The sequence below is a fragment of the Anneissia japonica genome, unplaced genomic scaffold, assembly GCF_011630105.1.
Source record: "Anneissia japonica isolate Jap-2015-1 unplaced genomic scaffold, ASM1163010v1 scaffold287899_len104024_cov147, whole genome shotgun sequence".
Classification (NCBI taxonomy): domain Eukaryota; kingdom Metazoa; phylum Echinodermata; class Crinoidea; order Comatulida; family Comatulidae; genus Anneissia; species Anneissia japonica.
The window spans coordinates 45,779-71,880 of record NW_022749909.1 but is presented as its reverse complement, the minus strand read 5'-3'; the positions used below and the strand labels follow the sequence as shown (position 1 = coordinate 71,880).

At 34.5% G+C, this 26,102-nt stretch overlaps 2 protein-coding genes across 6 annotated transcripts in view; one reads left to right on the top strand and one right to left on the bottom strand.

Moving 5' to 3' along the window:
- The first annotated feature begins 1,985 nt into the window (after positions 1-1,985).
- On the top strand, positions 1,986-12,203 carry LOC117121234 (DNA-binding protein P3A2-like). 4 transcript variants are annotated; one of them, XM_033266365.1, is made up of 8 exons: positions 1,986-2,140; positions 3,956-4,090; positions 4,868-4,982; positions 6,770-6,896; positions 8,020-8,328; positions 9,626-9,853; positions 10,996-11,293; positions 11,947-12,203. In XM_033266365.1, exons 2-8 carry the CDS (start codon positions 3,979-3,981, stop codon positions 12,168-12,170), a joined length of 1,413 nt encoding a protein of 470 aa, XP_033122256.1. In that variant the 5' UTR covers positions 1,986-2,140; positions 3,956-3,978; the 3' UTR covers positions 12,171-12,203. The 4 variants fall into 4 exon arrangements, with proteins under 4 accessions (XP_033122256.1, XP_033122259.1, XP_033122260.1 ...); XM_033266368.1 differs by lacking the exon at positions 1,986-2,140 and adding an exon at positions 2,467-2,610; XM_033266369.1 differs by lacking the exon at positions 1,986-2,140 and adding an exon at positions 2,711-2,814.
- A 7,156-nt stretch (positions 12,204-19,359) lies between these two features.
- Positions 19,360-26,102, bottom strand: part of LOC117121232 (TNF receptor-associated factor family protein DDB_G0272098-like) — an 8,442-nt gene continuing 1,699 nt past the window's right edge. Inside the window, exons 2-5 of one of the 2 annotated variants that reach the window (XM_033266360.1) lie at positions 25,723-25,970; positions 24,077-24,432; positions 23,194-23,227; positions 19,360-21,693 (exon numbers count right to left, since the gene is read on the bottom strand). In XM_033266360.1, the coding sequence (XP_033122251.1) occupies positions 19,922-21,693; positions 23,194-23,227; positions 24,077-24,432; positions 25,723-25,945 (2,385 nt within the window). In that variant the 5' untranslated portion in view covers positions 25,946-25,970 and the 3' untranslated portion in view covers positions 19,360-19,921. The remainder of the gene's footprint in view (positions 21,694-23,193; positions 23,228-24,076; positions 24,433-25,722; positions 25,971-26,102) is intronic. The other variant, XM_033266359.1, reaches the window with a different exon arrangement.

Below are 26,102 nucleotides of genomic sequence, written 5' to 3'. Positions count from 1 at the left end.
TGGTTGTTAATTTAGTTGGTAGATTGAGGCAAAAAATACATGGAAACTAATAAAATTTTGTATTTTTTGCGAAGCAACCTATCTCATCATGCCTTAAATTTACACCGCGCAGCCGCATTGCTTCCGACATTTTGGAATCGGAGTTTTTCAAAGAAAAATATTTGTTACATCTTCTGAGTCCCATATACACACATATACCGGTTAATAACACATCAACTGAGATCCTCAAAATACAGAGTACAGTATAATGTAACTTATATGAAGAAATACTGCCCAAGAACCAGATAAATACATTTTTTCTACGGGAGGCACTCGACACAATCCCTAGTTTAAGCTTCTTTATACAGCCTGTCTCTTGTACACATCTTAGGTTATTCTACAATTGATGGATACAATCTACCCTTGGGGCATTTATTCGCATTGTTGCACACTAAAATAATACAGACTTTCGCTCGAGAGTAGAACTTTGGTAGTTAGAATTTATTATAATTTTATAATTAAGCACTAAGCACTCCTTTCTCTTAAGTGTATGTAAGGCGTTTTGGGCGATCAATTACTTTTTCTTTCTTTCCTTTAGCTTTCTTTATACTCCCCAAAAGGGGCCGCAGCCGGCCCGCCCCACCCTCCTATAAATCCGCCACTGATAATGATGATGATTCATCTCACATAGGGCAATTATAAAAACCAGGACTGAATACACAAATAATAAATTTCAATCAATCAATCAATCAATCAATCAATCAACAACAACAACAGTGTTGTTGACCATCACTCAGGCCATAGTCGTCAGGACGCATTGGTTATCAACAGTAGTTTGGGGGCTCTGTGAGGCCCCTTTATAGTCCCCGCTCGCCAATTCCTTTGTGGTAGGCCTAATGCTTGTTGTTTAATCAAATGTTTTTAACGACGAAGTAAATGATTTAGTCTGCGGATCCAGGGAATTTAAAATAGAGGGTGGTTGGAGGGGGGGGGGGGGATGAAGTGTAGCAGTAGGGGCCTACACTTCAGCCTTACCTTGGTTGGGGCTGAGGTAAGAACATTTATGATTAAGATGGCACCTCTAGATAGTCGGAAATGGCACTCACAAAATTTTAATATACTTTTCTAGCTTATCTTGACACATTTAAGGGGATCCCGGGCCGGCAGGTTCCCCTAATTTGCTCCTGGATGTCCTTCAGTCGATGTCAAAATATCGTTATGCATTCATAACATCTCCACATCCTGCTTTCACTGATTGATGTTCATAAATATTTACGAAAAACACAACTTTCATACGGCAATTAATTGCCCAGATGTATACACTGATATTCTGGATTAACACCATAACTGTATATGCACACACTGCGTGCCCCCTTCCCAGGGATGTCCTAACCAGTGACAAAATTACAATGGTTTATTGAATGTAAAAGAAGGTTCCACTTCTACATCGACATTATTTAAATTCAATTAGGCAACTTCGATTGTTTAGTTTGTTAAAATATTCCATTAATTTCTAATATTTTTTTATTAACACACCTGTAATTTACGGTAGTAAGTTTATTTGAACACTTTCTTAAATTATTACACACAGGCCTTCTAGGTCTATCTGACGGAATTAATTCAATTCCAATAAAAATAATAATAAATAATATTATTATATTTATATAGCGCATATTGCACATTTCCCATATTCGCTTTACACAGAAATAATATTTAGGCCGGCAACCGGAGAAAATACTAATAGGCCTTTGAAATAAAGATATATTCTACTCGGGACTCTACCATTAATATAGGTACATATTAGTTCTTGATTTTCGATGTACACATTTTAAAATTATCAGAAGCAGCTATATATATTTAAAAAAATCACTATTTTAAAAGGCCGTATACTGTGTATAGGCCCTAATAGTTTTATACAGTATAAAACTGCTTCCCATATTCTGCCAATCAATAAAATAAATGAACGCCCTCTATAGGTTAATATTGGGAACACGTACTGTTTTTGCAGCCAAGCCAAGCCCATTTCGGCGCTTTCCATCGAGAGGCTTGCTCAGAACCGTTGAGTTTTTGATTATTTTGCGCAGCCCTTACGAAAAGATAGGAGATTTGTAGCATCAAATTTCATTGAAGAAAGATTGATTATATTTCTTCATACTTCGTTGTAAGTTCACTTTATTATGTTTCTACAATTCACTTGAAATATTGCCTATTTTATTTTCGTAATGCAATAAAATAACGTAAAATTGTTGAATGAAATTAATGTTTCTTTGTTTTGCGCAGACTCAGTGAAGATCTCGTAATTTTTTGTAGAAGTCCTGCATAACTGAGTCTTATTTACAAACATTGTGTTCTTTCGAATTGAATATTTCCACCAATATACGTATTTTAGATACTTGGTTGTTAATTTAGTTGGTAGATTGAGGCAAAAAATACATGGAAACTAATAAAATTTTGTATTTTTTGCGAAGCAACCTATCTCATCATGCCTTAAATTTACACCGCGCAGCCGCATTGCTTCCGACATTTTGGAATCGGAGTTTTTCAAAGAAAAATATTTGTTACATCTTCTGAGTCCCATATACACACATATACCGGTTAATAACACATCAACTGAGATCCTCAAAATACAGAGTACAGTATAATGTAACTTATATGAAGAAATACTGCCCAAGAACCAGATAAATACATTTTTTCTACGGGAGGCACTCGACACAATCCCTAGTTTAAGCTTCTTTATACAACAGGCAGCCTGATGAGTCTGCGTGATCCGACCATTTTTTGCGCAGTCGCATGCTGTACAAAAACAGCAATTCTGCGCTATGAATCGTTATTTTCGTATGTTTTGCCCATTATCCGTTTATTTACGTTTGCTTTATACGTACATGCACAGTTAGTGCGAAGTGATGGAGTCATTTCTATTAAAATCGGTTGTCGTAGTCTTGGCCCAACCTTTCCGAATCCGGAGTGGGAAATGTGAATCAAGACCAAAGCGTGCCTCTAAAGTAGGGCCTAGGCCTAGCTATAGGCTAGGCCTACTACTTACTAGAGCTAGACAGGAAGAGGGGTGTTGGGAAGAGAAGGGCTAGCCTGTCTATTCTAACTCCAAGGAACAGCAATAATGCAAGTTGAAATGGGCCTACAGCAAAACAGTAAGCCTGCACCTGTACTACTGTAGCTTCTTCTTGTTCAGAGTCCATACATAGGCCTAGAGAGATTGCATTTGCAATCTGCCAGCCACCACACACATATTCAAAGATATTTATATAGGCCTACAATATATTGTAAATAAATAGCAAAATTGTACTGCATGTGCTGTAAAAATTTTAGGCATTTCATGATTGATCATGATTGATTTAGATTTAGTTTGACTCACTAGTAGAATTACTGATTATTTTGTACTTGAAATAATTCAATTATTAAGTAAGCAGCACAAAGATGCATAAATATTTAGTGTAATGGGGGTGCATTAAAATTGTATCAAACGCTAGAAACTCTTTTGCTGCACAAACAAAATTTACTTTAATAATTTAGCGTCAATTTCATCAGTGAGCAATAGACGGATTCGGCGATGTTTGTTTACTACAGGTGGTCACGTGACATAGTTTGGGTATACATAAAAATGGTAACAGTGCGATTGTATATGAATATCTATAATGTTATGGTTGCGAAAAGAATCACCCACTGTTAACATGAAAAAATAAATGGTTAGGAAAGGCAATACGACTGTTCATATTAGTGTTTATTTACTGATCCTTGTAACTTTGTCCTAAGATTTTACGTAAAGCCTCGAATTGAAGCTCAGTGGGCTTAATTTTGTGATGAAGCCCATCACGAATTGAATATGGTGTTCAGACCACTGTGAAACATACAAATTGTTGAGAATGCCACTACATTTGTGTAACAAATAATCTAGACTATTTAAATCTATTTGTGTGTCATACAAATAATTAATTGTTTTTTTTTTTTATTTGTTTAGATTCAAGAGCAATTAGTTGAGCCATGATTATGAACGATGAGATCAGTGAGCCATCATCACCAGAAACGCCATTTGATGAGTCGGATTTGATGGCTGGTATGACAGATGAAGTGACATCTCAGTTGGCTCATGCTGGTAAGTGACATTTTTTTCCATGTGTTTCCAAGATCCAATACAAATTAAAATCAATTGCTTGTTACTTTTTTTATCATTTCTTTCATCATTAAATTCACACCTAATTAGAAAAAAAGTAACAACATGATTGTTTTTTGACTGGTCACATCCTCAGATTGCATTATTATGATTCAATATGTCTATTGAACTCACCAAAAATTTTGCTTGATAATTATAAGCAAGTCTAGGATGACCTTTGAAATTATGGAGTTGCCAACCCACTTCAGAAACAATATACCGTTAATTCTTGAATAAGCGCTGTTCTTGAATAAGTGCTGCACTGAAGCCTCTACAAATTTTATAAGCACCGCAGCGCTTATTTGAGCATTTACGGTATTAGGCAGTCTGATATTTTGCCCAGTAACTAAGCCGTCTTCAGTAAATTGGACTTGACAGCATTCAGTTTTTTGAATGAACAAGTAAACATGTCTCCAGCTTCCCCTACTTACTTTGCAATAATTATTAGGTTATATGCTGCATGTGATGAGATATGTGGCTGACGTGTGCATGTGGCATACCATGGAGTTTTACCATTAACGATTTTGCTCTGATGCAGTACACAAATCGATTGTACTTTTCTTTAAAAAAAATTAATTATTTATTTAAAATTATTAAAAAAAATATATTGTTTATTCATATTATTATGTTGGTCATTTACTGTATGTGTTTACTTCTTCCTGAGGTCTTGATACAGATTTCACTGATTTTCATTTGGAATCGATATTAATTTGTTTGCAGGTCCTATTGGTGTAGCTGCAGCAGCTGCCATAGCAACGGGAAAGAAACGGAAACGCCCTCACTCGTTTGAAACAAACCCTTCAATTAGACGCAGGCAACAGACCAGGCTGATGAGGTTTGTTCTAGAAAATATTTAAAATATTTGACAAAAACATGAGATATGTCTAAATATGGTCATGATGACATCACATAAATAAATATATTTATTTATGTGATGTATGTATAACATACAATAGTTTAATATCTTCTGATAACCTCAATATACAACAACCAAACTGGTGATCCATTACTCGTGCAATAAACAACAACCACATGCCTGCAATGAAAACAAACTACAATAAACAACAACCAACTGATGATCCATAGGCCTGCTATTGCAAAATCAGTATTACAGTTTTTGTCAAATTATTGATGGGGCCCTGCAGGAGGGCTACCCACCAACTGTTTGCTGCCACCAGCAAATTATTACAGTATTTAAAAGATTTAAAAAAAAGAACACTTCAGGCAAGACACTTTTTTTATACCTTGTTTAGTGAACCCACCGACTGCAAATATTTGTGATTTCGAATAAAAATAAGATTTTATTTTCGGCCAGTTAGTGCACCTGCTGTCACGTAAAAATAGAAATTTCAGAAAAAAAATAAATTAAAAAAAAAATTTTTATTACGTCCTCCACTGCCTTGAAATCTCCAAAAATAGATGTATATTTCTTCATAATTATATATATTTGAAGCATTTAACCATCCTGTTTTACATTTACTAATAAAATTTTATTTTTATTTTCTCCTCCGTCTGGATGATTTTGGCAAATCTATTTGCTAAATAAGAAAACACAATTTTTTTAAATTTTCATTCCGCCCTCCCCTGATAATCTGTAAAAAAATATAAAGTATGCAAATCAAAGAAAGAAAAAAGTTTGGTCTTAACACTAATATATTTAATGTATGCTAGCTTTCATGCCCACATTGGACCTCTTTAATAATAGCACTCTGGAAAACAATTGTGGGAGTGTCTGAGTCTACAATAGGAACAATGGATGCGTAGGCATAGGATTATTAATAATAAAATAATTGTTTATTCAAGACACCTCTGATTGAGAAAATTTATTTAAAGTATCAAAACTTACTACAATCTTCATATTAATACAAAACTAACTTTCTAGTTGGAGATCGAAGCCTGAGAGACTCCATATGTCGATGAATCATGTAGTGGCAAAATGGTTAATTTGTCGCACTGGCTAGTATTGATTAAATTTAAAGCTATAAAGTGTTAGAGCTAAAAAAAATTGCCCAAAAATTCAAATTTGTTGATCACTATAGATCAACAGTTTTATGTCTTATTATTCGTGTCCCAAAGTATTAGTTCTGGAAATGGTCAATAAATTGTTTATTTAACATTATTGTGATAGTTAATTTTTATTGAACAATGTATGCACAAATAACTTTGAAAGGTAATTACTCAAAATCATCTTTATGTTTAGTGCTCTACATTTACTTTCCAATAAATTAGGCATGTAATGTCTATTTTCAATGAATGACCCCTCATTTTAAAGATTATATGCTCATGTATCTGAATATATCAACAACTTGAATTTCTATTATTGCTAAAACTTAGCAAAGTTTAATATTGCAGTTGTCTGAAGGTATTGTACAAATTGTGTACTTGTTGTATCAAAGTACTGTAGAGAATCTTTTCTTACACTATTAAATCATGGAGAAAATAAAATAGATTCTATTTTATTTTCTCCATGATTAAATGGTTCATGAAATGATCACCCTTATCTAATCATTACCCATTCCTTCATTCTTCCTGTTCAATTGTTTATCATTAACCATTCCTGTGTAATTGTTTATGATCTGTTTGCCATAATCTTACCAGTTAATGGGTTTTTTTCTTTGACAGGAAGTTGAGAGCTACAATCGATGAATATGCAACAAGGGTTGGACAGCAGGCAGTTGTAATTTGCTGTATTCCAGGAAAAGGAGAAAAGACATTCAAAGTTAGTGGGTCATGTCCATTGGAAGGTGTTGTAAGTATTCAAATTTGTGCGTGTTTTTTACTAGAGTGGAGTTGAATATAACATGGTTGGTAGTTAAGATGCATGCCTTCCAATCCCTGAGTCCTGGGTTCAATATCTGTCATGTTATCAGGTTCCACTTCCTAATCCTCATAACAAGACTTAGTTTATGTAGGGCATCTTGTCTTAGTGTTTTTATTGTGAAGGGATATCCTTAGCCTTCGACTTAAACCAATTAATGTAAAAAAAATAATACTGACTGATATTAGTGGTATTAAAATACTGCTTGTTAACCTCGACCTATTGAGAACTTGAGTGCCTGAGCAGTAAGGCTGCTTACAGCGTCCGTAATATCGGCGCTAGTTTTAGGCGCCCTTCACTTGGGTCTCACTTGGTAGAACCAAAGAACTTAAATAGCAGAAGAATGAGTTCATCTGCATATTTGCATTAAAATTGATGGGACATCTGCCCTCCCGTGAGCATGGTCAAATTTGACATTTGACTCAGTGGAGAAACTACAGGAAACAAATGAACATGACCATCACCTTTATTATTGATATATAGTGCCGCTGCGGGGACGAGGTTAAATTGCTCTCCGTTCTCCCACAATGCATTTCGACAAATGTTCCAATATATATGCTCTATTTCTACTATTTATTATCTTAACTTCAATTAAGTAGATCTGTAGAAAGGCAGATTAAATTTTATTGTAACAGTACTGTACTTAATTGTTTAATCTGTGAACCTAATAATTGTGAATGACATAGCTGCCACCAAGGGTTGCTACCTCTTAATAAATTTCAAATCAAATACAGATATTTTTAAACTAACCTTTTTAGTTGACTTCATTATTATAACCCATCATTGTAATAATTTTTTATATATCACTATTAGGCCAAATGAACTAAAATTATGTCTTTATTCTCCATCCTTTTTTATATTGACAATTTTTGTTTGACTCTCACAAGACAAATACCATAAAAGTTATTTGCAAAACAAAACATCCTCTTTTCAAGCAATATGCTAATCTGTGTTTAAAAATGCCTAACTGTATTTGTAACTGTGTTTGTGTGCTTTTTATTCTCTGTGTGATTAAAAGTTGTATGAAAATTGATTTTGTATTTTTGTTCTCTAGATGCGAAACTGTCGCACAGTGATTATGCAAGATTTGGAGGCTGCTTTGGCTCAGCAAGCCCCCGCTCCGCCCCCAGAAAATACCAACCTACATGAGCTTCCGCCATTAGTCATAGATGGCATACCCACCCCTGTGGACAAAATGACCCAAGCCCAGCTTCGAGGGTTCATACCACTGATGCTGAAGTACTCCACAGGGAGGGGGAAACCTGGCTGGGGGAAGGAGACATGTAGACCAGTATGGTGGCCGTCTGATTTACCGTGGGCAAATGTCAGGAGTGATGTCAGGTCAGATGAAGACAAACGAAAGGTATGATATGTTAATACAAACCAAAACTAGAGCAGTCACTCCATAGCTGGCATAACTCCGTTCTGTGCCTGAATACAGTACCAACAATATGGAGGCCTTGTATAATTGGATGAAACTGCAGCCTACCCATGAAATAATGGGATCGCCCGTTGTATTCAGGCACATTATTTTCTTGCGCTCCAGAATACCCTCAATAAAATAATGGAATCGACTGTCATAATCAGGCGCATTGTTTTCTTGATGATGACATAATTAATGTTGAAATATTGAATCCCGACACAATGGCATGCATTTCGGTACTTGGAGTATGTATTATACTATCTTGTTTTCTTGAGTGCTGTTTGAATACATGGGGTGATTCCATTATTTCCTTTTATGCTTGTGGTGAACAATTAAATGTCTCTGACCTTAACATTTCCTTTAATAACCTTTCTTTGATTATTATATACCATTCCTTTAAATTTTATGATGTTCACCATTCATTACTTTTTGCTGAATATTTCTAACAGACATACAGACAGGTTCTTCGGTTCTTATGCGACTAAGATCAAGTCAGTAAAGCATTGTGTTTTTATGTTAAATGGCCAAACAGTTAAGGCAGACAGGGATATACCTATTGGGGGTGGGGGAGGCACCCAGTCTAATGCTAATTTCATGTTTGTCCTGTAAAATGGATTCACTAATGAATAAAAGTACATAGTTACCAACCATGTCAGATCGTACGGAATGGTCCCGCATTTCAAAAAACACATGCGTGGTCATAAATGTGTCGCACATTTAGCACAAGTTTATACGTGATAATGAATTATGAAATAAGGGGAAATGCATTTAACATTAGTTTTATCAAAAATATAAAAATGGTCATGCAGTAACTTGATTTATTAGAAAATTAAACATTGAAACTCAAATTGTACGTGGCTTTATAAAAAATATTTTTGTATGTTTACCCTGTATTGTCAACAAACACTCGACGAAATGGTTTAAAAAACTGCTTAAAAATGCTCAGATCGTCAAAAGTGCCAAGGGCCTTTGCCTCTTGGGCTCTGACCCTAGACCTCGACGGGGTCCCTGGCGGCCCTCATCCCTCCAGCCAACTGTTGTAGTCACATTTCAACTCTCAGGTTGGTAACTATAAAAATAAGACCGTGTTTTATTCACTATTGGCAACCCATGGCACATGTTTGTTGTGCCTTAAGCAATCAATTTAAGTAATAAATAAGGGGATATATCACTTTTTTGGTGCCAAAGTGTCCATTAATATAATACAACTTAAATTAACACATACGATTTATTTCAGGTGTCTTGGACTCATGCCCTTCGTACAATTGTGAAAAATTGCTACAAACATCATGGCCGGGAGGACCTGTTGCCGGATTTCCAGGAAACGGAAACGCATCATCATCAAACCACCCATCAGCTTATCCCGTCCCATACAGTTGTACAGACAATCAACAATGCTGACGGTACACTGTCCCTTATACAAGTTGACACGGGAAATACAGTTGCTACTCTTACTGATGTATCGGTGAGTTTTTTTTTTCGTACTCAAATTCTTTGAATATTGAAACTGTACCTTCAACAGTCAATATTATTGATAGTTTCTTTGTTTTTTTTTGTTTTTTTCTGTTTTCATACTATAAAATATGCGTAATAATTCCTATGTTTAATGCCATGTTTTATCAGTTAGAAAAACTAAATTGTAATTTGTTATGAATTGAATTGAAATGTTATTTTCTCTTTTGTGAATAACTGAATACTGTTAAGTAAAAAAGTTTGCAGAACTTACCTAAAAGTAATGGAATCGTCTATATTGCCCAATGGAATTTAGGATTTGATGGTTTTTGTACTATGGTATTTGTGATTCCATTATTTTTTTAAGGTATGTTAGGCAGACCATTTTATACCTTGTTTAGTGTGCTGAAGGGTGCACTGACTAGTTATCGGTTGGTGGAGGGTTCGATAAACAAGGTATAAAAATGTCTTGCCTTTCTATAAATGCTCGGATAAGCTCCACCCTTGATTAAGCGCCGCACCACACATGTTTTATTGTCGCTAAGTGCTGCGGCGCTTAAATGAGAGTATATAATATTACGCTGTGTGTAATGAAACACTTTGAGAAATGGGGTTTTAAATACAATGTATACAGTGTTAAAATGAATAAATACACCAATGAAGGCACAAGGAAGTAGATTTATAAACGTTTATTTACGATGAAGTTGAACCCATGAAAGGCCGACCAAACTGCGGGAATACGTGATATAGGTAACATTGAAACAGGCATGGAAAGCACCACGCCAATATATTTTTTATAAGCGCCACTCTCAAATAAGTGCCGCTCTCGAATAAGCGACACACTGAAGCCTACAAATATGTTATAAGCCCCTTGAGCATTTACTCCTACACTAAAAGCTGTCTTGATTTGTTTAACTAAATGTTACAATTATATACATACTAGTAAAATGTAATTAGTAAAATATAATACTAGTGAATGAACAAAAATAAATCGATAAAAAAATATTAAAAAGGCACATGTTTACTTTAAATATGAGAATGCTGTATTAAAATAATATAAACATTGATATATACAATAAAAAATATTGACGGAGGCATTTAATGTAAAAGAGCCTGAAAAGTTGACAATATATATTCATATTTATTTTATTACAGCAAGTTCAACAGATCCAGCATGTCCAACAGCTGGGACAAGTTCAGCACCTCAACCACATACCACACCTTCAACAGGTATTGATCCAACAGTCTCAGTTACAACATGCACAGCTTGGCGTCAGCCAACAAGCGGAGGCCACCCAAGCTGTGCAAACACTTGCTGAAGTCGCTGCCGCCACGCAGAACGGAACTCCAGTGTCGGTGACCATGAACGGGGATGGTGGACACACGGTCGCAACGCTCACCGAAGCAACGTTGGCCGACGGTCAGATTATGCTCTCAACAGACGCTAACCAGAGTGAGTTGGGTTTATTACTGCATAAAGAGACACATTTGTGTATGTAGAGGCTAGAAACACTTGGCTAGGCTTTCTTCGGGGCGCTACTACGCTAAAGGGATGGTGCCAAGTATAGCCCTGGTGCCAGCAATTTTTAAAAGGGCATATTTTGACACCTTAAGGGCTGACCTGTATTGCTGAATTCCGATATGTGGTTTAATAAAGTGCTTGTCTTGGCAAAAAATGCAGATTACTATCTGGGTCCCCTTAAAGTCCAGGGCACTTGCATTTAGCTAGTGAGTGCTTCAACACCATTGATATAGCAGGGATGTAGTTATGGGGGGGCGGAGGTTAGCGGGGCCACTCAGCCTTGAAGTTTTCACCCAGTTTAAAGCTAATTCTGTTGCCCTCAACCGACCCTTACTAACCCACTTTTCCATCCTTAAAATCCACTCTTATTATTTTGAGTTTACCAATGTTATCACCCTTCAAAATGTCTCTTACCCACCCACCCTTAAATATTTATACCCACCCTTAGTTTTCTACAGCTACAACTTTGACGTAGGAAAAGTATAATTAATTTTTAATTCTTTATACCAGAACCCTTTCTGTTTGTATATTTTCTTTCAATTGATGTTTAGCTATGTTTTAACATGTTTTTAATGGTTATTTAGGTATCGTTATCCCTGCCTCAATATACCCGGTGTCGAGTATCAGTAGTGACCAGATGCAAGTTCAACATGCGCAGACAATACAAACCATAGCAACCACCGATAGTAATAGTGTGACTGTGCAGGCCGAAGCTGTCCAGCAAACGCAGAACCACGCCAACGTCCCGGTGGCATCACAGGCTGTAGAGGTAGTCACGTTACAGGAAGCATCCATAGAACAACAGTAGGCTGGTTAGACCTGTGTATCTCTTTTTTTTTTCGGATTATTAAAACAATCAATTTTTCTTCATTGAGTGTAATCACTTTCTGCAACATAGTCAAACTACAAAAACAAAGCTTGTTAAAATACGCACTGTTGTCGTTACAGACTTTCCGTGTGGTAAAGAATACAAAATTGCTTGACAACTAATGAGTTTGTGATGTGAGCGACGATATGTTGCTGCTTTGACTAATGATTCACTGTGTATTGATTTCTAATGTTACTGCAAAAATTTGGAATGGAGCCGTTGATGTAATGATTTTTTTGTTTGAAAAGGTAAAATACAACAAAACACTCTGAAAATTATTGCAAGAAAAAATAATTTGTAAGAATTAAAAAATATAATACTGTATAGCCTTGCAACATCAATACAGTATATCAGATATTAAGGCAAATCAAAGGCTCAAATTCAAAATCAATTCCCTCAAATCCTTGCATAACACTTTGGTACACATTATTTTAACTCAGGACATTGAATGTAGTTTAGATTGATATTTTTTTTTTTTAATGTATAAAACCATGTTGAACAAAGCATTAGTTAGTTTATCGTTGAGCATGGTTTCCATACAATTGCTACACGATATCGCCAAAGCTTTCGGTGATGCTGATTGGTCGGTCGAATAGGGAGCCTTCCTGAATGTGTTAGTGATTTGCTACGCTGTACAGCGGTTGCACTGAAAGCACTGACATTGTAGCGCTTTTATGGAAACCAGGCTTTATTCAAACGTGATTGAAGACTACTTGACTCGAATCCAATGAGTTGATGTCTTGGATATGTTATAAATGGGTAGATTCCTCTGTTGGGATTTCGAGATTAAATATTTTTGCCCTATTATCTGTGGTGTACCTTTCACGGATGCTAATAAGTGGTGATCCACTTCAACAAAATCACAGCATTATAAAACTGTAGTGAAATCTATAATCGATTCTGATTTACTAAAAGTTATAGAATTATGAAATGATGTAAATAGTATTGTACAGTATGTATAGCTAAAATAGATGGTTTGAATATGTTAAAAAATGAAATAACAAACCTATCTGTTTGTAGTGTTAATTTTTTTTGTTTACTATTGAATAGTAAATTCAACAAAAACCACTGTTAGGTAATAGTAATTGGAAATACAGTATTCTTTTATCACATCATTTATACCTTAAAAAATTTAGGCTTTAAATTTTAGTAAAGGTTTTTATACTTTAAAAGTGAATAAATTATGTTTCAATTACTGTACTGGTAACAATACACCTGAACCAATAGTGCATTCATTAATTACTATTTTATTGTTGCCAATATGGCAACTTATTTAAACACATAAAATTAGAGATTTAGTACAGTATGTTGATTTCTGTTTGTGTGTGAATGGTTATTGTAATAAATGAATTGTCATGTTTGAAATTGTTTGATCTGTTTGCTGCAAATAAAGTTATCGTTTATTTTTTATGATTGATTACTGTAGGTCCTCTTGCATAGCCAATACCCTATTTAAGGTACCAGCATTATATCCTGGCAAAAAGCCCAGGGTACAGTTTGAATAGAGAAATATAAAAATGGCTTTGAATTGTGAATATACAGTGTTGCAAATTGGCCTGTTGCTCAAACATGCTAACAGTTTGGGTTCAAAGTGTGTATGCTTATACTAGAGGATTTATGGTATAGTTTTTGAGATAATTCTAAGTAGTGGTAACTGATTTCAATAAATTATTAGCTTTCAAATAATTAGCATTAAAATAATTATGTAATGTAGTTAGATTTATATAGCGATTTATAACGAAGTCTCAATGCGCATACAGTAACTTGCTTCTGCACTAAAGGTTTCATGTCAGAGCTACCCAGTAAACTGGTGCCATCTACTCTCATCTGTCCACAACAGGGGCTGTATGGACCAGTACACCAATGTAAACCCCCCCCCCCCTATTCATCTCGAAATATGTCCTGGGTTCTCGTCCTGCACACGAGCCAAGTTGTGTACGCTGGGCCTATGGTTTATAGTCCTTACCTGAAAAGACTTGTTCCACCGCCAGAACCATAGGTGAGCGCGCCGTTCGAACCAGTGCCTATATTATGGATGTACGTTGTGGCGCCCCCTTTCTTAACCGCTAGGCAATTGACTAGCCATTATTGTATAGTCATTCCATACAACCCCACATTTCTGGCAGCAAATTTAAAGATTTAGTAAACTGTCTGAATCTAGTCGCCACTTTGGACAATGGTTTTTTGACCAAATCCATTTTTAAAGTAACTAGAATATGTCATTTTAGATGGACTAAATCTAAAGTGAGTAAAGTTTCCATTGACAACACAAACAAGACTAAAAAGATTTTCTTATTGAACGAATATATTTCAACACAGTCTACAATTGTTCACATAAAATAATCAAAATAATTCAGTTTTGCTTTATAATTATACAATGACAGTACCGTATTTATTTGAATAAATATCGTGCTTAAAATAACGCCCTTTAAATAAACTTCACCTCCAAAAAGTTACCGGTATTTGGATTAAATTCTCCTTGAATAAAATTCTTGAATAACTTCACCAAAACAAGTCGTGGAAGAAACACCATTTTATTTACCAATGCAGGAGTTCCAGGTCTCGGAAACCTCTCAGAAATCAGGACGGCCTCCCGCAACCTAGGAAGAATCTCCCTCAAATTAATTAAATCTGCAAGTTTTTACCGATTTCCCCTTATTTGTCTCAGGGACCTCAGTGTCGATGGGCATCGCCAAGAGCTGCAAAATAAAAAAAGCGCCACACCAAACATGATTTTTTTTTTTTGAGTGCTGCTCTCGAATAAGCACAGCAGCACTTAATTGAAAGTATATAATATTACCCTAAGTGTAATGAAACAGGGTTTTAAATACAATGAAGTGTTTTATGAATAAATAAGACAATGAAAGACAAGCATTTCCTTATAAATATTTATACGATGATAGAACCTATGATAGGCCCACTGAACTTCGGGAATACGTGAAATAGGTAACATTAGAATGGGCAGCGAAAGTGCCATGCCAGTATTTTTTTATAAGCTCCGGACTGGAGCCTACAAAAATTTTAGTGCCACGGCGCATATTTCGAGCATTGACAGTATTGCCAGGCTCAGATCATAAAAAAAAAAAAAAAAACACTTTCCAACAAATATTTTGTGTTGTGTAATGAAATGACAAGCATCCATTTGGCATCCATTTTGAACCCAAAAGAATAAGACCTCCATTGAATTATCTCAAACCCCCATTCCAGGGATGTTTATTTGAATAGATACGGTATATAAACAAACATAAATTTAATATAATAAATCTTACAGTTAATAAATAAATTACTTTATATTTTTATAAATTTATACCAACCAAATTTCTTTGTAATTTTTATGGAAGTTATTTTAGACAAACATGGTAGGGAAAAGAACAGACCCTCCTGTCTGCGAGTCTCTAATTATGCAAATTAGGCTATGTGTACACATTGTGAAGAGTGATGACATAATTACTGCCTTTTAAAGGTACAATTGTACACAATGTGACTAACAACAAATGTGTACAGTTGTACACATACATTTGGTAAAAATTCTATACCCAAAATTAACTGGTGCATTGGGCTATTTCTTTCTTAAATGTTGATGAGATATGCGTTGATTACAAAGCATGTTCAGTGGTGGATCCAGGAATTAAAAATAGGGGGGGGGGCGCACCCCATAAAGGAATTGTCACAGATCAATGGTCTCCATCACCTCAGCCTTATATAGTTGGGGCTAAGGTTCAAACTTTTATGACACCTCTACATGGTCTGAAATTGCACACTATTTTAATACAGTTTTCTTATTTTTTTTTATCTGATTTTTTTTAATTTCCAAAAATATTAAAGGGGGTAGGACCCCCCTTCAAATATATGCCACTGCTGGTGGCATCAGAAGAGGGCCGTCAGAGAGGCATGAAATCCCTGTGGCCACATGAAAATATTAAATTGCTGATTCAATTGTAATGTGATTAATAGCCAATTTTTAAATCCCAATACTCCAGGACTCTGATGGAGGTACAGTGGAACCTGTATATCCAGAACGCCATAGAAAAATTGTTTGTCTTAAATAAAATTTGGCTTACTGATTGTTAATTATTGGAGACCACAACAATTTGGCATGTAAAATAAGTTTAACTTGGAAGTTATTCAAGTCAAGCAAAATCGACTTCTTCAGGCAAGTTTAACTGTACTTTTCACATCAATTTGTTACTAGCTTGTTGAACAATGTTGGCAAATTTCTGGACCCACCACTGTGACTAAGTGATAATTAGTCCATTGACAGTTACAGCATGTAAATTGGTAGGCCTACCAAGTTCACTGATCATCGTATGTAGATTTTCTTAAAAAGTGTTGATACTAGTGACCACTAGCAAACTGTTTTATAATACTGAGTTTAGGAAGGACATCCTGATTTTTGATTGAATAAAGGCACTTAAGAATAAAATATACCATAAATTTTCACATGTCTTAACCTATCACATGACTAGTATCATGTGCATGTTGTGTACGTCACAACTTGGTTTCCATTCCTTTCGGTTACCGTCCGACAGTTTATACCACTTGAGCCTGGGAAATCGTTTGAAAAATCACCTGCAATAAGACACAGAAAGTAGAAAACAAAAATAAATTATAATTTCAAATAATATTAGTTGAATTCTAATAGAATAACTTGGCTTCCAATTTTTTTAGGCAAGACTTTTTTTTTATACATTGCTGCCCAAAAATAATGATTTCGATTAAAAATAAAATTTCATTTTTGGCCAATTAGCCCACATGCTGTCAAGAAAAAATGAAAATTTCAGAAATAAAATTAATCTTAATTTTTATTATGCACGCTGCTGCCTTGAAATCTCCAAAAACATAATACGGTATGTATATTTTTTTTTCTAAATTTAAAGCATTTTAACCATTCCCTTACTACATTGTTCAAATTCATGTATAAAATATTATATACTTTTTTTCCTCTGAATGTTTTTGGCAAAACTATTTGCTGTTAAAAAGAAAACAAAATTTTGTTTTTATTTTTTTTCTGCCCTCCTCTGACGATAAAAAATAATTTCGCGAAAGAAGGTATAAAAAAAAGTCTTGCCATGTGCAGTTTTCTCTTTCCTATAGCCAAAAATGTTCATAGTATGTTACAACACCCATTTTTGACTTAGAAAAAAAAAAATGTTACCTAAATTATTAATCAATATGATAAAGATTTAATGCTAGTAAGGTATATTGGAAATTTCAATAATGAAGGAGAGAATTAGAAAGCAAAATTATAGTAAAAGTTTAAACAAGTAGGAAGGATGACAATAAAGGTTGTAAAGTGAAAAATATTATTTCTTTTACTTTGTTTTATATTTCATATTAGAAATTGTAATACAGTATCATACTCTATGCAGTTTGTCCATCGTATACCTCTGAGAAAATGGTGAGGAAGGTGGAGGCAGGCACTACAATTGTCCTGTTTTCCCCAAATAAACAATTTTCTTTACTTACTACTAGGCATCATTGCAAAGTGGAAAATACAACTTAACATAAATTGATGAAATTTAATTATGATAAAAAATATATTGTCTGTGAAATCAGGTAAATTTACTATTCACTTTTAAAAAGCACTTTCTCATTTAAAATATCAATGATGACATCATTAATTTCCAAAGAGAGACAAATTTGTATCATGTCGGTTCTGGCGCTAAGGCTAACATGGTTCCCAAGGAAACCAGCAAAAATTTGCAATTTTAAGTGAGGAAAAAAAAAAAAAGAAATTGTACCAAAAGAAAAAAAAAGAGACAATTTAATTAATTAAAATTAATGAAATTTTTTTCAATTTATCATTTTTTTCCTTTAATTTTTTACTTGATTACCAGGTAATTTACAGCAAAAAGTATTTGTGGCAAAGACAAGCCAAACCAGTAGTCACTCCTCACAAAACTTTGATTTCTAGTTATTACAGGGTTAAGCAGTAAAATGAGAGCTATACAATGGTAGAAGAATCATGTAAATCCGACATTGCCTTATGAAGTTACTGGAGTTTAAACATACAACCTGTACAGTATTTGAGAAAAGTGCCTTCAATGTTTATGATTTCGGGCATTTCTAACCATCACCAAATTGTTAAAAATTGTTGTTTTAACATCGAAAATGTGCAAAATAACAATAGCAATGATGTATAGGTTAGTTTAGTGCAATAAACTAGGTTTCAGAAATGTTGACATTCTAGCATGTTTTGGCCATTATCTATGAAACACAATTTATGACGAGTGACTGGTTTGGCTTATCTTTTGCCACTATTTGGTATTATGCATATTTTGTTGAAAAAATACTTTCCCTTTATATTAATACAACAATAGCAATACACTTTACAGTATTAATGAATCCTTTGGCAAAAACATGTTTGGCCACTGAATTTATTGAATTGTATCACCATATTATAATAATTGGTTCAACAGACAGTATATTACTCATAAATAAAACATGCACTTCAATTAATATATTATATGAAAGGAAATTATTCAAGTCTACTGTACCAGCAAAAATTCAGCAATAAGCAAGCAAAATGAACAAACATTTAAATAATGCATAGCAAGTTACACAATGCAGATAGCCAGACCATACCACCAGTTAAATTTAAAATGCATTCTTATTTAACTTTATTAATGAATACAAGTTAAATTTACAATAAAATTATATAAAACAATCCTACTTAAAAGGAAGGAAAAAGAATGGTATAGAAAACAAGATGAGTCATTAAGGGTATATGCAAAACAATTATTCAGTTGAAAAGAGTGTAGATGAAACAAAAACCAGGCAAGGCCCCAGTCTAAAATGCTACAAAATGCTAAATACAGGTCATCCTCCAATTAGAAACCATCATTATGGTGTTATAGACTGAAAACTGTGACCAGTTCTGGCAAAACTAGCCGTTTGTAGGGAAAATTCACAATTGATTTTTTGGTGTTTTTAGATTCTACTGTACATGAATACAGTACTTCTTTAACACAGTGTTTATTTGATGGAAATTGGTTGAAGATAGCGAAGTTAATTAATTTAATACCAGCCGTGTACGTTTTGAGAAAACAGCTTCCAAAGATTCCAAAATCAATAGTTTTATTATCAGATTTGTATTATTTGTATTTTAAAAATAATTTTAATATACTTTTCAGTTAAATTTAGTGACTGATATTTTGCAGAAATTTTCTTCAAAATATCTTTCTTATATAATGAAAAAAAAAACCTGAAAATGTTAAAAATTTTAATTCTTGAACATTTTGGGTGCTTGTAGGAAATTAGTAATTGCGATAAATGGCGGGTTTCGCCAGAGCCAGTCACAACTGTTTAGATCTTAGTGCTTTTGAAATGGAGGTGACTTGAATTGGAGGGAGAGCTGTTTGAGTAAACATAATGATTACCTTGCATATTGAAGATGTGTTTTCTTTTAAAATGTTGCCCAAAGAAATGTTATATCTGTTTTTGTAATTTTCTAGTTTTTAGCTGCATAATGTTCTGAAAACTATCTAAAGTCAGACCAGGAATTTATTGGGGTTTTTTGTTTCCAGACCAGTGTTTCAACCATTTGATTTCTGTCTAGAGATCTGGAATTTCAGTCTTCAACTGTGCAATGACTATATAAAAATCCACTACATCTTGTCGGTTGCTAAAGCTAGATTCAAAAAAATATATCAGGAAAAAACAAAACTATAATGAAATGTTGGGATTGGTATCTAGACTTGAGGAGTTTTTCTCGACGCAGAATTTAGAAGTTCTTCTCTGCTTGCTTCCTGTTTCAATGAATTCCTTCCAAAACCAGTCCTTGATTTTTCATTTTGCGTAAGTTTTTCAAGCTTAATATTATATTCGGGTTTATTTCCTTCATCTGATTTCGGAATATTGAAAACTTTCGGATTTTTTCTATTAAAATTTTGTTTGGCTGTATTTCCTGCCATCTTTTGATTAAAGCCATCATTTGTATTCCGACCCGGGCCATTGGATCTTGCAGATACTTTTAATTTCCCATCTGTTTGGCTTTTATAATGACCTAAATTCTCAGTTGAAGAGTCTGCAGTAGAGAGAAGTCCATCCCCACAAGTATTATCAGACCAACGTTTACCAAAACTTTGCATATTTTCTGGATCTACATTGTCTGACATCCTACGATACCTGTTGTTAAGAACAGGCGAATTACAAAATATGATTTGTCCATTGGCGTTGGTATAAGTTGTTGCTTCGACACAAGTGTCTCTTTCCTCATGGTAGCGCCCACGTGAATCACCTTCACTGTGATTTTTATTTCTTTCATCTTTAAGATCTGGCGTTTGCCTTTTTTCTACATGTGTTCTTTGGTTTCTTAATTTTGGTTTCTGCATTTTCATAGTATCTAGTTGATTGTCAACACCTCCTAGTTTCTGATTCATGGGTGGATTTGTACTGTCTCTATTTCTCTCATTTGCATTTGAATCCTTAGTGAATTTTTGTGGACTTGCTGGTTTAGATTCACGATCTGTCGTAGACCGACTTTTACGATTTGAACTTGTCTGAGGAGGTTTATAACTTGACGGTGGACGAGGTTTAGGTTTTAGTCTGTTGTGAAGAGACCTTACAGATATAGTAGCACCCTTCTTCCCTTGAGTATGTCCATGTAAATTTTTAGTTTCCATTTTATCCTTTACAGTTGAATTTGCTGCTGCACCTTTTCGTCTGTTCTTATGTTTCTCAAGAATACTGTTAATAGTAGAACTGTGCAGAGCTTCATGTCTTTGCTTGTTTGTCAATGTTTGTACCTTTATGTTTTGTGAAGCATTTTTTGGAGGTTCATTATTTTTCATAACTTTTTCCTTACTTGTCCTCTTATTTATAGGCTCTTGTTTCTTGCTATTATTTTCTGGTTGTTTTATATTTTCCCCTGCATTAGTTGTACCTTTTTTGGGTATGTTACTTGACTTTTGTGTACCACTGGAAGTAGTTTTAGGCAAATCATTTGTGGTCGATATTGTTGTGCGCTTAACACCGTCATTTTCAACTGTTGTTGTAGTGGTAGTGGGTGATTGCCCCTTCATTTTAGCTAGCGTAGCTTTAAATTCTGATCGAATTCTTTCAAACTCAGCCTTGAATTCATCTTTAGACAGAACCTTTTTCTTAGACAGAAGGCTTTCTTTTGCTTTGGTGACTGGATCTTGGGGAGGTTCAGGATTAGGGGGCACTGTCTGCTGTGGTGGATCAGGCTGCTTTGGTGGTGGATCTGGCTGCTTTGGTGGTGGATCTGGCTGCTTTGGTGGTGGATCGGGCTGCTTAGGTGGGGGTGGCGGCTTAGGAGGTGGTGGCCTGGGAGTTTCTACCGGCTTCTCTTCAGGCGGTGGTTTTGGTTCTTCCTTCACAGTTTTTTCTTTTGTAGCTCCTCCTTTTTTACCAGCAGATTTTTTCTTCAACATCACCTTTGACACCATGACTAATATTTTGGATTTGGCTTCATGTGAGTCATGAACATGAAGATGTTTAGCTGTAAATTTCAACGAGGGTTTAAAGGGAAACAATGGTGGGAATGTGGGTTGATGACAATAGGGGAAGTGCAAGTGCATATATTAGTATTACGATATTAATAAATCAAAATGGTACATAAAGCTCAGTCTGAACTATCAAATATTATTTGATAAAAAAAAAATATAACATGCCTAAAAATGGTTGTCACATTGTGACCATATATAGGCCCATCATGGCTATCTATATATGGGCATACAACAGTTTTTTATAAAAAAAAAAAAATCAAAATTTCATAAGCTGGACAGAGTTTCTACATGTTCAATTTTAAATTAAATATTTAGATTGCTTTCATTTTTAAGTTCAATTTAACATTTTATTAAGAATTAATTTTTTTTTAAATTTAAATTTTAAATAATCATCATTCCTGATGATGACATAATTAATGTTGAAATATTGAATCTCAACATGATGGCACGCATTTCAATACTTGGAGTATGTATTATACTTTCTTACCATTGATTAATTGAATAAATGTTACTCGAATTCAACTGAATTTTCTATCGTAATTGTAATGATTAATAAATAATAAATATATATAATATTTCGATTTTATAAAGCATCATGCAAAAAAGTTTCTATTTACTTGGTAACTGAACTCTTTAGTGTTTGATATTTATATTTTTTTATTAATTGTGCAGTTACAAACAAAAAATAGTGTTATATAAATTGACCAAACATTGCTATATGGAATATTATTTGCATTTAAATGCATTGCAAAATGAAAGGGAATAATTTATCTGATGGTAGTGTTTATTTAGTCATTAGCATACATATTCGCTATTCAACAAACCAGCAGGATTTATAACCCGGGTTTTTCCAAAAGCCGGGTGCCATGGACCAGTTCTGTTAACGGCCAAAAATGCAGCATGAAACATTGCTATATGGAATATTATTTGCATTTAAATGCATTGCAATATGAAAGCAGTTCTGTTAACGGCCAAAAATGCAGCATGAAACATTGCTATATGGAATATTATTTGCATTTAAATGCATTGCAATATGAAAGGGAATAATTTATCTGATGGTAGTGTTTATTTAGTCATTAGCATACATATTCGTTTGCGAAACAATTTAAGCCGGGCACCCACTGTGTCCGTACGACGAATCCAACTCCACCCCCTGTGAGAGCTAGAAGCCACAAAGCTGTCTGCTAACTGTCGGTAGTAGTCTGAATGGATCGTCATAAAAAAAAACCGATCCGTTGTACACGTGTCATGGCATTGCCTTATCCATAGAATCGCACCGGCTAATGACCGTCGACCACAGTGAGTCCCCGGCTTTAGTGATGACTAGTGAGGGTGCACTTTTAGCCGGAAAAATAAACACTTTGTAATTCGTTTGCACCAAAAGGGTATGTGTACCATATACTGCAAATTCACATGCATGTAAGTAACCTGTGAAACAATTAAATGTATTTTTACAATTTAATGAATGAAGGCATTTGAAGTAAAAATCTTACCAAACATGTGAGCTTGACCATGCATTCCTTTACCCTAAAAGTAAAAAAAAAAAAAAAAAATGTTATTATAGTTTTTAGATGTTTTATATTTTTTTCGTAGACACTACTCGTCTTTTTGTGATGTGCTAAAAGCAACTTGCAATAACAATAATAATAGTAATTAACAATAATAATTATAATATTAACAATAATAACATTAAGGAAGTTTATAGCACTTGTATATGGTGCTTTAAAAACCAACCAATCAAGTAAATGCTACATACAGTACTTCTGAAAAGTGCAACTTTAGTAAAATAAGTTGACCGATGATAGGTGAAAGTATCAACACATACAATCTCTTTAATCCTAAAATTGTATTACTGTATTTTGATGAGATACAGTACCAGTAATAATGTGATATTATAAGTCCCTTCAAAATTTATAAACTTATGAATCATCAAATGCATTTTAATCAAATTATTCCTTTCACCACAAGTCTACTGCTGTATGATTAAACATGATTATAAAATTTTCCTTTGAGAAAAATACTTGACAAGGCAGCTCAAAAACAGTAAGCATTCAGAAATAGTATTTTTCAGTATTGCCTTTAAAGAAGAATAGGCTTCAGTGTATACACTATGATTTTGGCTAAATTTGAAATGAAAATTTCCAAGAACCTAGCAACTAACACTGGGTGACATACAGAGGCCTAGCCATGCACAATGCTTTTAGATGTTGAAAAACAAAATTTGTTCAGGTTGGCTGCTGGATGTCCCCCATTAAAAAGTTGTGAGACATTGATGACGCTGTTTAAAAATAGACACGATAAAATGGTGTACAGGAAAAAGATACAAGAAAAAACAAAATGAAAGTAATTCTGTAATTTTACTTTTAAGATACCTACCTTTTTTTTGGAAGAAGAGGCGAAACTACCAAACCCATCAAATGACGGCCCACTGCCCATATCTTTAAACATATTATTCAGCATGTCTTGCATGCTACCGTCCGAATCAAAGTCATCCCAAAGGCTGTCAAAAATGGAACCAAATTTACGACCGCCAGTCTTTTTCTGTTTATCTCTTCTTCTTCGACCAAATCTGATGGTTTCGTCGAAGTTTTTGAAGAAGTCGTCGTAGTTGAACATTGATTCTTGAGCCCCAGGTTTACTGTAGCCCCCTCCCCTGTTGAAACTCTCAAACTTGTTGGCTCCAAGCTGATCATACTGTCTCCGCTTGTCAGGATCATATAGAACTTCATATGCTAAAGAGGAGAAATAATTTTTTTTTTATTAAAGGGCAGCTTTGTGGCTATGGACGTTTTCGTTGTAACAGTTATCATCCCAAAGGTCGGAATGGAAATTCAAAAGACGTTTTTCATATCTTGTCTGAATTCTTACTATAGACATCTTGGGAATTAAATTTATATGAATGAAGTTAAATTTATATTCCTTCCACTTTTAATTACCAAACAGAAAAGTTGTAATAATTATATTGAAACTTTGTTAAAATACATTCACACAATAATATTTTGACGCGAGTCTGCGTCAGGAAAATATTAAGGAGTGATGTTTTGCCCTATGTCTTTTCGTATCGGCAAAACATCACTCTATGATATTTCCCAGATACAAACACACATCGAAATAGCTAGTCACTAAACGCAAGCTTGGTAGTCTAGTGGTTATTGCGCCAGACTGGTTAACTGGAGGTTGTGGGTTCGATTCCCTCCCAATTCACTTGCAATTTTTTTCGCAAGTATTTGGGAAAGTACTGAGTATTCGGTACTAAAACTTGTCAGGTGGGGCAAAACATTAATTCCACAATATCACTGCTTCCCTTTAGAAAAATTGAACTGAAACAACAGAAAATAGTGCTGTGATAAGGAGTAGACATTAGCTTCGCTCTTAAAAAATTGTACTTTTGTCCCAGAAAATGTTACATGTGATTCAGAACGAAATAAATATTTCAAGTGCTATTAATTTATAAGAGGAAAGAGGAGTTAGTCTGACAGATCTGTCCACACTACAGTATTTAATATTGTTTTATTTATTCAGACATTTGCCTTTGGGGGCCCAAAAGCAACCAAGTCACCATGACAAAGATTCTGAGCCCCAGTAAGTCAAGTTCCAAACAAATGCCTAATGTGATTTGCATATATCAGTGTGATGTCATCATGACCATATATGGGGAAAGGCAAAGCATAATTTAACAGCCAATTTGAATTTCATATTATAAAATTTAAAAAGCAGTGGTGGCCACAAGCAAAGGGTCAAGGGGAAATAGTTTAGTCTCCACCTTTAGCACATAGGACAAGTTTGGACCTCTGTGGATGTCACTGGACTAAAAATTTGCTGATGGTAAAACAAAGTAATTGTCAACTTGTAGTACAGATAATTTTTGGTCTTAAAGCACAACTTTGGGCCACCATAACATCTCTAATTCCTATGAACTAACCGCAATTTTATTCTAGGATGCTCCCTGATTCTCTAGTCAATTTGTTTTTGACCCCTATTTCAGGAGCCTCCGCTGAATCAAAGTTGAAACTGTAATTTACCTTTTGCTATTTCAACAAACTTTTTTTCTGCATCGGGATCTTTATTTTTATCTGGATGATATTTGATGGCTAGTTTTCTAAACGCTTTCTTGATATCTTGTTGAGATGCGTTCTTTTCAACTCCAAGTATTTTATAGTAATCTTTAGATTTTGAAAGTACACCACCAATTAGGCAGGTAAGTGCTAGTATAGCAAATGATATTTTCTTCATACTGTGCTGCATTGTAAAAATATGACCAGAAGAAACGCTGAAAGAAGAAATTACCAAATTAATCAATGAACTTGAGTACTAAGTCTAACACATACTCTAAAGGAGATTCTAAAAAAAATGAGCACAATTCAATGTAGGACTGTTCTTNNNNGTTTGGTTTCCCAATGTC